At 48.6% G+C, this 13,059-nt stretch overlaps 1 protein-coding gene across 1 annotated transcript in view; it reads left to right on the top strand.

The window, feature by feature from the left end:
* The first annotated feature begins 3,140 nt into the window (after positions 1-3,140).
* Pkd1l2 (polycystin 1 like 2) overlaps positions 3,141-13,059 on the top strand; it is an 81,670-nt gene continuing 71,751 nt past the window's right edge. Inside the window, exons 1-4 of the mRNA XM_028752696.1 lie at positions 3,141-3,441; positions 4,123-4,287; positions 4,776-4,961; positions 9,998-10,108. Of these exons, the coding sequence (XP_028608529.1) occupies positions 3,141-3,441; positions 4,123-4,287; positions 4,776-4,961; positions 9,998-10,108 (763 nt within the window). The remainder of the gene's footprint in view (positions 3,442-4,122; positions 4,288-4,775; positions 4,962-9,997; positions 10,109-13,059) is intronic.

Raw genomic sequence — 13,059 nt, 5'->3', positions numbered from 1 at the left:
GCTTGCTGCTTATGCCTGATGGCTTGAGATTGATTCCCTGGAACCCACGGAAAGGTGAAACTGACTTCACAAAGTTCTCCTCTGACCTCTACATATGTGTGGTGGCATGTACACCCCGCCGGGGCCACCACCACCACAACCATCACCATCAACTGCCACCACCACTACTAAATTTAGGTCCTCCAAGATTGGAGGACCACCAAGATTTTAGGCCACCAAGTCTGACAACCTGAATTCATTTCCCCAGGACTCACAAGATGAAAGGAGAGAACTAAAACCCCCTGTGTGCACGCAAAGCAAATAATAAAAACATAAAATTAAAAGTACACAAGTTGGGACTGGAGAGGCAGTTGAGCAGTTAAGAGCACTGACTGCTCTTCCAGAGGACCCAGGTTCAATTCCCAGCACCCATATGACAATTCAGAACTGACTGTAACTCCAAGATGTGACACCTTCACACAGACGTATGGGCAGGTGAAACACCAATACATATAAAACAAATAGAAGTCTCTATATAAAAAAAGTACATAAGTCTAAAAAATGTAAACCTGTATAAAGTATTAAAGTATTTCATGTTTTTTTCTTTTTGTGTGTGTGCAATGTTTTTGTGACACAGTTGTGAAGTCCATACTGTGAACTGTTTTTTCTGCTCTGTTTTTACAGTACTGAAGAGTAAACCCAGGGCCTCGCACTCACCAGGCAAGCAAGCCCTCTGCATCCCCAGCTGAGTGTGAACTTTGTAGTCACATTACAATGACTAAAAGTCATATGTGCCTATGAGTACACGCTATGACATGTGTGAGCCCAGAGAGCATGACACTTGGTGAGACAAGCCGGACATATAGCACGGGACAAACTGGAAGATTCCGTTCGTATGAAACATCCAGAACGGGCAAACCTAGGGGGCAGAAATGTAGATTCAGAATCGCCTGTTGAGGTGAGGAGAATGGAGATAGAAGGTGATAATTACAGATGGCGCTGGGGAGAGATAGGTTGGAAAAGGCCCTGCCACAGAAGCAACAGGGCCTGAGCTCCAGCCCCAAACCCACGTCAGAGCCAAGGAAGTGACACCTGTGTCTATAAGCCCAGCACTGGGGAGACGGGAAGATTCCTGTCGGTCACTGCCAGCCAGTCTAGCTAGTGAGCTTCAAGTTCAGTGAGAGAGCCTTGTCTCAGAAACTGAAGTAGGAGGCTGGAGAGACTGTTCTGTGAGTAAAGGCTCACATGGTGGAAGGGAGGGACCTGGTGTATCTAAGTTGTTCTCTGCTCAAGCCTGATGACTGGAGTTTGAAACCCATGGAGACGGGGGACTGACCCCTCCACAACACAGATACACACACAGGCACACACAGAGACACACATACACAGACACACACACACAGACACACATACACACACACAGACACACACACAGACACACACAGAGACACATACAGACACACATATAGACACAGACATCCACATACACACATAGAAACAGACACATACATACACAAACAGAGAGACATATACACAGACACATACGGACACAGACACACACACAGAGACATAAACACAGACTCAGGCACACACACAGAAATACAGACACACACAGAGACATAGACACACACAGATACACACACAGACACACACACAGACATATGCACAGATGCAGACACATACAGACACAGATACATACAGACACACACACAACACACACACAGACACACACAGACACACACAACACACACACACAGACACACACATAGATACAAACACATAGACACAGACATCCACATATACACATAGAAACAGACACATACACAGAGAGACCTACACACAGACATATACAGACACAGACACACAGAGAGACATAGACACAGACACAGGCACACAGACACACAGAGATACAGACACACTTAGACACAGACACACACACACAGAAATACAGACACACACAGAGACATAGGCACACACACACACACACACACAGACATATGCACAGATGTAGACACATACAGACACAGATACATACAGACATACACACAGACACACAAGACACACACATAGATGTACACCGACACACACAGATGCAGATACACAAAGACACACACAGAGACATACACACACAGAGACACACAGAGACACACAGAGACATACACACATACACACACATTCACACACACACACACACACACAGATAGAGGTGTAATGACATCTGTTTAAGGTGGGAAGTTGGGACACCAGAGAGTCTGCAGAAGACTTGTCCTTTCCCATCTTGCCTTAGGATTGTTTGCTACGTCTTGCTAGAATCTTGCTGTGTGGGATTAAATACCACACCACCACATCTGGACTATTACTAGGGTTCTGGGGACCAAACTCAGGCTTGTGTGGCTTGTGAGGCTTGTGTGGCTTTTGCTTTTACCCTGAGTCATCTCCCTGGTCTCAGGAAGTAGTTTTTGAGCTAAGCCTTGAAGGAGAAGTGGGCTGGAAGGACTGACATATTGTCCGAGGCCAGACTAGACAGAGCCTTGTGTACGAAGATAAGACCTTTTCGTTTTACCACAGACCCTGGACACACTCCAGATGGTCTATGTGATAACCGAGGATGAATAGGTTACAAAAGCTATTTGATGCCATGAAATAAATTTTGTAGGGATGTTTTATCCTCTGGTCAGCATAAATGATGACATGATGTGTCAGAAGGGGAAGACGGTTATCATCTGGGTGCAGATGTCCTTCCACACAATAGGACTGCATATGGGCACCACTCTGTATGTGTGACACACCATAACTTACTTGCATGCCATTGTATCACATACCTCGCACATGTTGACTGCTTTTCTGGAAACACTGGGCACTCAGGTAATGGCCCAAAAAAAGGAAGAAAAGAATAGTAAAGAATCTGTCAACAGGTATCATAGCAACTTTATCTTTCTCTAGAAGAAATCTGAACATGAATTGGTTTTCAGACAAGCATTGAACAAAGAGTTGGATGAAGCCAAAACACAGACACATTCACCCCGTGTATTTTGTCCCATAAACAAGAGAGTTATTATTTGGTGCAAAGAAGAATAGGATGATGGATGGTTGGGTGGCTGTGGAGATGGCAGCATATGAAGGACCGATCTCCACCCTGCAGCCTCAGCAGTGGTCCCAGGATGAGCACAGCAAGCTTGGTGCTCCTGAGCCTCGCACTGAGCACTGGGGTCACCGTGGCTAAGTCAGAAGGAAGCAGCCTTTGTCTAAAGAGCCAGGTGTTCTTCAGAGATGCTTGCTATGAGTTTGTGCCGCTGGAACACACCTTCCACGGTGCCCAGGGCTGGTGTGAAGGGCACGGAGGCCATCTGGCCTTCATTCCTGATGAAGATACCCAGCAGTTCCTGCAGAGACACATTACCCAGGACAGAGAGTGGTGGATCGGACTCACCGGAGGCTCAGCGCACAATGGCACTGCGGGAGGTAGGTGCTGCATGAGGGTCTGACGAGAAGCATGTGATAAAAATTCTTATCCCTACTTCTTACCCAGAACCCCATGGGGCAAATCAACGTGTCCTAACTTTCATGACAAAGAGACCTTCCTGTTTAGTTGTTTGGTGGATCCGGTAAAATAACTCATGTACAGTAAGTAGCAGAGGAGGTGGTCTAAAAACATGCTTGTATTTCTCTAGCTCTGGAGTACGAGCTCTCTGTGGTGTGATGCCTCTATACGTACATTCTGAGGGTAAACCTCCCCTGAGAGGTTGCCAAGTCTCACACTTGAACAGTTCCGACCACCTTCTCAGGCTCTAGAAACTTCTGGAGCAATGCAAGCCACTTCAGTATGAGCTCAACCCATGTCCAGACATGGCTGAGCAGATGCCCTGAGTCATCCACCCATGAGCATCATAGAACATTCTGGGCTCCACATTCTGTCACTCTTAGCTAGGTAGCACCACCTTTTATGGCTTCTCCAAGATGGTGTCCAGTTATGTCCGAGCAATTGAAACTAATGGTGAAGACACATCCGTTCTCTGATGTGGGGAAGAGAGCAATCGATTGAGCACCCAGGGCATAGGAGGAGTTGAGTTCGGGCAAGCGTTCCACATAAGGGAGGGTAAGAGAGGACTCCCACCAAGTCCTGCTGCATTTGCTTCCATTCAGGCTCTTGGACCTGGCTGGACACCTCAAATGTGAACTACAGCAACTGGCAAGAAGGGCAGACCACACCTGCCCCAGGGACCTGCGGTTACATCAGGAGTGGTCCTTTGTCTCAGTGGGCTACCCTAGAGGATTGCACACAGACCTTTGCCTTCATCTGCGAGTCTGGTGAGCTGGTCCTGTGGGGGCTCCCTCCCTGTCCCTCCCTTTCTCCCTGCCTATCTGCTTCCCTCCCTTCCTGTTCCCCTTCCTGCCTGTCTGCTTCTCCCCCACCCCCCAACCAGTCTTCATCTCTCTAACCTTCTCTTTTTCAATCTCCTCCATCTCTATAGGTTTCTTGTGGTCTTTCTCCCTAACTCATGGTGGGTCTCTTCCCTCCCCTCTCTTCCACATCTGTCTCTCTGGGTCCCTCATCTGCCTGTTCAGACGCCTTGCCTGTAGACTTCTGACACTATCTTGCTTGTTTGAGACTTTCTACCTTTCCATCTTCCAGTGCCCCTGCTCCCAAGCCTCTGCTTGTATGATACTCTGTATCTCTCCTGGTCTCACGTCTCCTCTCCTGCTGGCCCCACTCCATCCTTGTGTCTCACAGTCCTAGCCCAGCACTTTCCCAGATCAGTGTGTGTTCCTAAGTTGTCACCTTCCCTTTGTTGCAGGGGTTGGCCGCAGTCTGGCTTGTGAGGGCCACAACGCCACCATGCACTGTGACTCAGGAGAGGTCATTCTGGTCCAGAATGCTTTCTATGGGCGCCAGACCCCCTATTTGTGCACCCGGGGAGTCTGGCCTCCCTCAGACCTGGAGGGAGAATGTGTCTGGGTCAGCGTCAAGGATGAGGTGGCAGGTAGGACCCCAGGGCCCCACAGTTCTGACTGGATCGGAGACCAGTTGCTGGTCTTCTATCCACAGTAGAGGGTTCTGGAAAATTCTGATGCTCTTCAGAGTTGACCTGGGCTCCCTCCATGTGGGGACCCAACCAATCTGTCTACAGCACCAAACTCTTAAATAGGACACTGAGGCAGGTTTACCAAGGCCATCAACTCCAGCTCCTGAGGCAGGAAAGCTTCTAATCTCCTACCCATCCTGAGACCAGAGAACATCAACTTAATTAACCCGTTTTTTAAAATTACAAAACAGTTCAAATCTACAGGCAAGAATAAAGAGAGCTGCATTCTGTGGCTTATGTCTGTATTCCACTTGGGATACGGAGGAAAGAGAATCAGGGGTTCAAGGCCCCCCTTAGCTACCTAGCAAGGTTGGGAACAGCCTGTGCTTCATGAGTCCCAGTCTCAAACAAGCCAGCCAAGAATAAAGAATATTGTGGTAAACTCCCAGACAGCCATTATCCACCTTTGTTATCTCTTAATACCATGTATCATTGTAGCGTTACCTTCAGACTTATTCATCAAGCACTGAATATGGCACCACAGGGCTCCCACCCTGCCGGCTACTGCTGGAAACAGTGTTTACAAATAGCACACCGGGTCCTCAGTTCTGCCTTCTCTCTGGGCTTCTCTAATCCTTGTGTGATCTTGGTTATGTAATTGACGCTGTCTTCTATGTGTCATCCTGTAGCTTAAAGTTGTCTTTTTGAGATACGTGGTCCCTCTTGGTTCCTAGTTTATTTAGTTTGCCTCTTACACACCGCCTCTTACACACTGCCTCTTACACACTGCCTCTTACACACCGCTCCTCCTTTCCTCCCCATCCCATGTGTGTAAGGCAGAAGACAGGCTTAGGTGTCTTCTCTCCAGGTTCATCTCCCTGTTTCTCTTGAGACAGAGGGGGTCTCAATGGAGTGTAACTTGCTTAGACCAGGTTAGACTAGACGAGCTAGCCAATGAGCCTCAGGGATCTGTCTCCACTTCCCCAGTGTTAGGATTATACGTTTGTATCACTGTACCCTGCTTTTCTACCTGGGTCCCAGGAGTTGAACTCGGGTCCATGTGTTCGCAGGGCAGGCGCTATATTGACTGTGTCTTCTCCCCAGCCCTTAGAGCAGACATTTCTGATGCTATTCTCTACCTATGTGGTAGTTTCCCTTGGGCTCCCCATCCCCTTTAAATCAGATAAAATTTCCTCTGACCAGTGCTTGCTCCATCAAAGGGCTCAGCTTCAGGGACTACCAGGGCTCCCTGGGGTCTTCTGTGAAGACTCCAAAACCTTCCTGGATCCAGGACATCAGGGAATCTGTCTTTGTCTGTTTGTTGCAGTGACCATTGTTTAGACACCAGGGACCTGGAAAGGCAGTTGGTTTCAGTTCCTCAGCTAATGAGTATTCGAGGTTGCATATCCAGCCTGGGAGCCCTGGGGCTGTGGGTTCAACTTCCTGATATGCCTGTTAGAATTTCCTCTCAGAGGAGCTGTCTCTAAACAAAGACCCGTGAGGACTGTGGGGTGCAGAGTACTCCCCGAGTCTCCTCCCTCAGGGAGAGCCTGTCTCTTCTCCCTCGGAACGCTTCTTTGCCCCACTGCTCTTTCTCCCACACGTTCACCACAGTGTCCTTGCTTCCCCTGGAGCTGGTGTGGAGGTAGAAATACTGAAATTAGTTTGTACTTCTCAACATCTCTCTTCAAAGTTCCAGACTTCTGTGCTGGGTCCTCCAAGATGGAAGGGCCTCGGCTGGACGAGCAGAGGGTGGAGGCTTCCTCTCTACAGCACGCAGGAGCTGGGCTGGCTGCTTCCTCAACAGTCAGCTGTAAGCTTTGAAAACAGGGTCAGCACACCCCAGAGAGCATACTGGAAGGGAAACCTGAACCCCATTGGGAAAGGGTGAGAAAACCTGGCAGGGCCCCAACATCTGATTGTGTCGGAGTGCCCAATCACTCAATCACCAAGTGGCCAATAAACATTTATTGAGGACCAATAGTGCTATGCACTATCCTGGGGTTCTGTGGAGATAGGATGAATCAAGCATCTGCTTCCGAGGAGCTCAGAGTCCAGGGAGGAGACAGATAAATGTCGCCATAGGAGGGAGCAAAAGGCACTGTGCATTTACTCATTAAAATGTATTTTAGAGCTACCATTTTAGAGCTGTATTCTCGAGACCCAACAGTGCGCAGAACGTTTAAAATACTCCAGGCCTTTGGAGACTACCATCTAGTGCTATGAATACTCATGGGAGTATACAACCAGACAGGGGATGGTCACCAACTGGGCTTCATCATTGTATTGTGCTGAGAGCTGGGGTGTAGCTCACTGTAGACAGCCTGCCTGGCATGTGGGAGGTCTTAGGTTTAATTCTCTGAATCCCCCACAGCCTCCAAAAGCCACAATTGAAAGAATTAATGTTTTGAGTGGGAAGCGGTGGCCAATACCAACAGTCCCAGCAACTCGGGAACTGGAGAGAAGAGAATTGGTTGAGGTCAAAGATTAAGGTCAGCCTAAACAGCAGAACGAGACTCCACCCACCCTCCTCCAAAACTAGAAGTCAGTCAGCTGAGTTGGCAGTGTACCCCTTTAACCTCAGCACTGGGAAGGCAGAGGCAGCTGGATATCTCTGAGTTCAAGACTAGCCTTATCTATATAGGGAGTTCTGCTTCAGCTACCTATTGAGGGCTTTTTTTTTTTAAGTGTAGAAAGAAAAGAAGGAAAAAAAGGAAGAGAGGAGAGGGAAAAGAGAGGGGAAGGATCAGAGGGGAAGAAGAGAGAAGAGAAAGAAGGAAAGGGAGGGGAGGAGATAATCTGTCAATCATCAATTACGTTAGGTCATTAAACAGGGCAGTTCAGTCCAGGGAGCTGTTTTTTAAAGACCTGGAAGATCTGACAAACCAAACAGTCCTCTAATCCCTAGAATTGTGGGAGCCGTGAACTAGGGCTCAGAAAACCACTCACAAGGCACAGGAACTTCCCAGGTATGTTTAAGGTCACCAGTCACATGACCTGAGGACAGAGACACCCCACCTCCACCCCACCACCATCCCCAACTCAATCTCCAGGGATTGCCCATGCGAGAACAATCAAAACCCATGAGTCCCCCTAGGCAGGGGACCCACTCCTCATGGAAACAGAAGAGAGCAGGGAGGAGAAGCCAGCAAGGCTCCTGGTGTGAACACCCTGCAGCTTAGAGAGACCACATTTGTGGATGAAGAGAAACTTGAAGCCTCTGAGGACTGGACTCTGCCTCAGAAGTGGTATTGGCTGCAGTCTTTCCCAGAACCCTGAGAAGGGGAAGCAGCCGGTCCAGCCCACCCAGATTTCTGACCTTTAGAATGGGAGGACCAGAGCCTGTGCTGTTTTGAGCCATGCTTGAGCAGCTGGAGATGAACATGTGTCCTCCACACATGAAAAGGGTGTCTGGGAAATGAGATTGTTTGTGATGTGGGACAGAGTCGGGTGAGGGGACACGTGGGCGGGGACAGGGGTCCACTGACTGGTTGACTCCCCAGAGGAGATGGGAAGTAAGAGACCACCAGGAAAGGTGCAGGTGGGGGTTTGGGGAAGGGGGAAAGGTGCAGAGTCCTACCGGATGAGGGAGTTTGATGGTATAGAAAACTCCAGAGTGCGTGGTGTGATTCTAGTGCACAGGGTGCATGACGGGAAGTCCATCCATGGAATCTGGGCGTTTTCCTGCTGGGAAGAGATGGAGGCTGCTGGGCGGAGGTGGGGGGTGTGTGTCGGGGGGTGGGGGAGGGACCTGGAATTTGTTTTTTATTGGTTTTGTTTTTTGTTTTTTGTTTTTGTTTGTTTGTTTTTCGAGACAGGGTTTCTCTGTGTAGCCCTGGCTGTCCTGGAACTCACTCGGTAGACCAGGCTGGCCTCGAACTCAGAAATCTGCCTGCCTCTGCCTCCCAAGTGCTGGGATTAAAGGCGTGCGCCACCACCGCCCGGCTGGAATTTGGTTTTTAAAGGCACCTCCAAGCTGCTGTGAGTGCCTGTGTGCCCTAGAACACAAACAGGGAGCCTGACATCTGAAACCTAGGTGGGAGATGCAGGTGGCGCTTGAGAATGGGAAAGATTCTAGGCCTGGTGGTATTGCTCACTGGTGAGAGTTCAGGACGCTGTGATGTCTCTGGCTTGGACCACTCTGTGTCCTGAGGTCTGTAAGGCTGAAAGGGGGACTGAGAGATGAAGGGCCTCATGTGGAAAAAGAAAAGGGGGAGCAGTGTCCCAGGCTTGTCAGAACAGAGGTCTCTAACTGGGGGATCCATGGTCTAACCAGTTATAGAGGTCAGAGCCCAAGATCAAGGTATTAGCAGGGTCACGCTCCCCCACTGCCCCAAAGCTGTCTGAGAGAAGGCTTCCCAGCCTCTGATAGCCGTTTTCTGGTATCCCTTGGTGACTTGGTTTATGGAAACATCAGTCTCTGTTTCGAAATGTTTCTACAAGCCGTATTTGAGAATATCATTGCCGGGCAGTGGTGGTGCACGCCTTTAATCCCAGCACTTGGGAGGCAGAGGCAGGCAGATTTCTGAGTTCGAGGCCAGCCTGTTCTACAGAGTGAGTTCCAGGACAGCCAGGGCTAAACAGAGAAACACTGTCTCAAAAAAACAAAAAAAAAAAAAAAAAAAAAGAGAGAGAGAGAGAGAATATCATTGGCCCCTGGCTGCTATCAACCCCACAGTTGATAGCAGCATAGCAAACAGAGGAGAAAGGTAGACTCCATGCCCAGGATGGTGTCTGGCGATTGGGCTTGGGTAGGTAATGTGTCTTGCTGGCTAAAGAACGACATAGGCATTTAACTATGTCACAGCTTAGAGCAAGCATGAGCGGTCTTCCTGTCATCTTAGCTCAGGGCCTGTAGGTGTCAGCAGGCATTTGATGGGCAGATGCTGAGTACCTGAGTGGATAAAGTAACATATCTGTGATGCTTTTCTGAGTGTATGTCCTTTTCCCTCCCACGCTGTTCCTCTTCTCTGTGCAATGTGGATGTCTCCCAGGCCAGTGTCAGGGGCTGCAGGCATGCCAGGTTGCGGCAGATGGAACCTACTTTGGAGATCCATGCCCCACCAGGGGCAGCTACCTGTGGGTACAGTACCAGTGTCTGGAAGGTGAGTCACCAACTGGATGGGTATGGGATTTTTCTTATTTCTGTTGTATGTCAGCTTGAAATTCTCATCCTCAGGTGACACTTCCCTTGAACAGCTTCCCTGTTGCCAGACATCCCCGCCTCCTGGAGCTGTGTGTGTGTGTGTGTGTGTGTGTGTGTGTGTGTGCAGATATCCTTGCCTCCTGGCCTGGTCTCTTGGAGCCATTTGTGTGTGCATGTACAGGCATGCGCGCACACACACACACACACACAATTTCTTTTAAAATTGAATTTAAAAATATTTTTATTTTATCTGCACGAATGCTTTGCCTGCTTGTATATACGGGTGAAACACAAATGTGATGCCTGCAGAGGTCAGAAGAGGGTGACAGATCCCTTAGAATCAGAGTTACAGATGCTAAGAGCCTCCATGAGGGAGCTGGGAACTGAACCCAGATCCTTGGCATGAGCAACAATCACACCAAACCACCGAACCATCTCCCCAGCCCTAAGATAAAAACCTTAAAAGTCAAGAAATAACCCACACTATCGCCATTTGTAAAAATGTCATGATAAAGACGGGAGAGTCCTTCCCTTCAGCATGACAGCCCCCACACCCCCCCTAAGGAAATGTTACTAATATTGTGGGGACATTTTCTCTCTACTTTTAAAACTGTTTGTAGATGTGGCTGTGAGTGAATATATACACATTCTGAACTAAAACATAATCATATGGACCACATTGATCTATATAGCCCGTTTTTTCTTTTTCGTTTATAATATATCCAGGACTCATCTCTAAGACACTTCCTTATATTTTGGAGGAAGGAGTGGCTTGGTTCTGTGACCCAGAGTTTAACCAGGGTCTTGGGTGTGAGCATCGCTATGGCACTGTCCACTTGGGCACTTCAGCAGCGACCACACCACACTGGGGACAGTGACCCCCCTCAGCCAGCAGCCCTCCACTGCCCATGGCTCCCGAGTGAAAGATAAGGCCCCATGAGATTCTCCTCATCCTGTGACAGAATACTGCTTGGACTGAGTACTGTGTAGGCTACCACCATGGTGCAAGCCTATCTTGACATGAACCTGGGATTATTTTCAGAGAAGAAACTGCTAGCAGTTAGCTAAGTGCATTTAAAGTGCTGCTAGACAGCACTAAATTACCCTCTCAAAGAGCTGTATTAATTCACTTTCCTACAAAGAGTACGGATGCCAACTTCCCTTAAGGGTGAGACAGAGCACTGTGCCATCCTGTGACAAATGACTCAGAAAAACAACTTCTGCCCAGGGCATGAGCCATAAGGACCTGAGGGAAAAAGATGAATCATTGTGGTGGTGGTGGGGGGACGTTCTCAGGGACATTGTGCAGGGAGTGGAGGCTGTGGGACAGGTACAGGAAGGGGAGGGTGGCAGCCAACAGGCTTTACCAGTGGCATTCGTTAGCTGGTTGTGTCTGGGTGAAGCAAGACAGAGGGCAATTCTCCCTCGCTTATTGTCTGGGAAGAGTCGGTCATATGCCTTGGCCCTGACTTTGGTGGTTTTGCTAACGGACAAAGCGTGTCTTTTGGAGATCTGTCAGCCGCAGTGTGTCACTGAAGTGTGTGGCTCAGGGCAGAGGAGGGTGTGGCAACCATATTTCATCCTGTCCCTGTGAACCAGGGTGTTCTGATTAGAGCTGTTCTCTGATTCATGAAGAGGGACCAGAGGTTCTAGCTGCACCCTGACCACCTCTTACTGGTCCCAGATGCACCCCGAGCAACCCTTACTGGTCCCAACTGCACCCTGAACACCACTCTACAGCTGAGGTCAGAGCCTAATGGTGATCTGCCTTAATCCAGAGGGTCTTTCACTTCCAGTTTACCATCCAGGCAGGGGAGGCTGCAGTGTACGGGTTTGTGCAGGGCTGTGTGGAGCCCCAGCTAGTTCTGCTTGTCTCAGACCCCCACCCCACCCCAGCTTTTGAAGTTCAAGGCTTACAAAGTTTAATATGAACCAGCTTACCACTCATCTGCCACTTTAGCAATTACATTTTCATAAAGGAAGTTTTTTTTGGGGGGGGGGGAGGAGCATTGTTTGTTTGTTTATGTTAGTTGTTTTAGCCATTATAAAATAGACTTGAAAAATTGGTGTCCCAGTTAAATAAATTCAGGTGTGTTATGAAGCTGTTACACAGAAGAGTGCAGCTCTAGGACTGCCACAGATCAGTCTCTGGGATGCATTAGGTTAAAAAGTACAAGGTGCTGGGTAGCAAACACGGCCGTCTGTCCATCTGTGTAGATAGAAGAACATGCAAGTTCAGGCATGCTTGTGTCCCTGTATCTCTCTCTATGAAGCAATCAAGGATTATGGTGACAATGACTGCCACTGGTCATCAGAACAGGGGTCCTGAGGGATGTGCGTGCTTATATGTGGTGAAGGTCCCGCCTTGTATGTGCGAGGTCCTGGCTTTAATCCCCAACATCACATATATCCAGGCTTCCTGGTGAATGCTTGTAATCTCAGCATTCCCGAGGCAGAGGCAAGAGGATCAGAAGTCCAAGGTCATCTGAAGCTACATTTTGTATTTGAGGGGGGAAATCTATAGATCCTGTCTAATATATATATATATAAATGAAAAAGCATTTAAAAGGCCAGAGAGATCTCTCAGTATTAGGGGTTCTTGTTGCCAGATGACCTGAGATCCATCCCTGAAGCCCACGTGGTGCAAAGAGAGAACTGGCTCTTCCAGGTCCTCTAACCTTCGAATACACATGCATACGTGTTCATGTATGTGCCACGCACCATATGTAAGCAAACAAATAGATCTCTCAAAAGTAAAACTAATCAAGAGGCAGAGGCAGGTGGATCTCTGTGAGTTTGGAGCTAGCCTGGTCTACACAGTGAGTTTCGGGTCCGCTAGGGCTATATAAAGAGACTCTGTCTCAAACTAAACTAAACTAAACTAAACTAAACTAAACTAAACTAAACTAA

This window comes from Grammomys surdaster, unplaced genomic scaffold (assembly GCF_004785775.1).
Source record: "Grammomys surdaster isolate TR1022 unplaced genomic scaffold, NIH_TR_1.0 128, whole genome shotgun sequence".
NCBI classification, from domain to species: Eukaryota; Metazoa; Chordata; class Mammalia; order Rodentia; family Muridae; genus Grammomys; species Grammomys surdaster.
The sequence above is the reverse complement of the archived record's forward strand: the minus strand, read 5'-3'. Positions and strand labels throughout refer to the sequence as shown.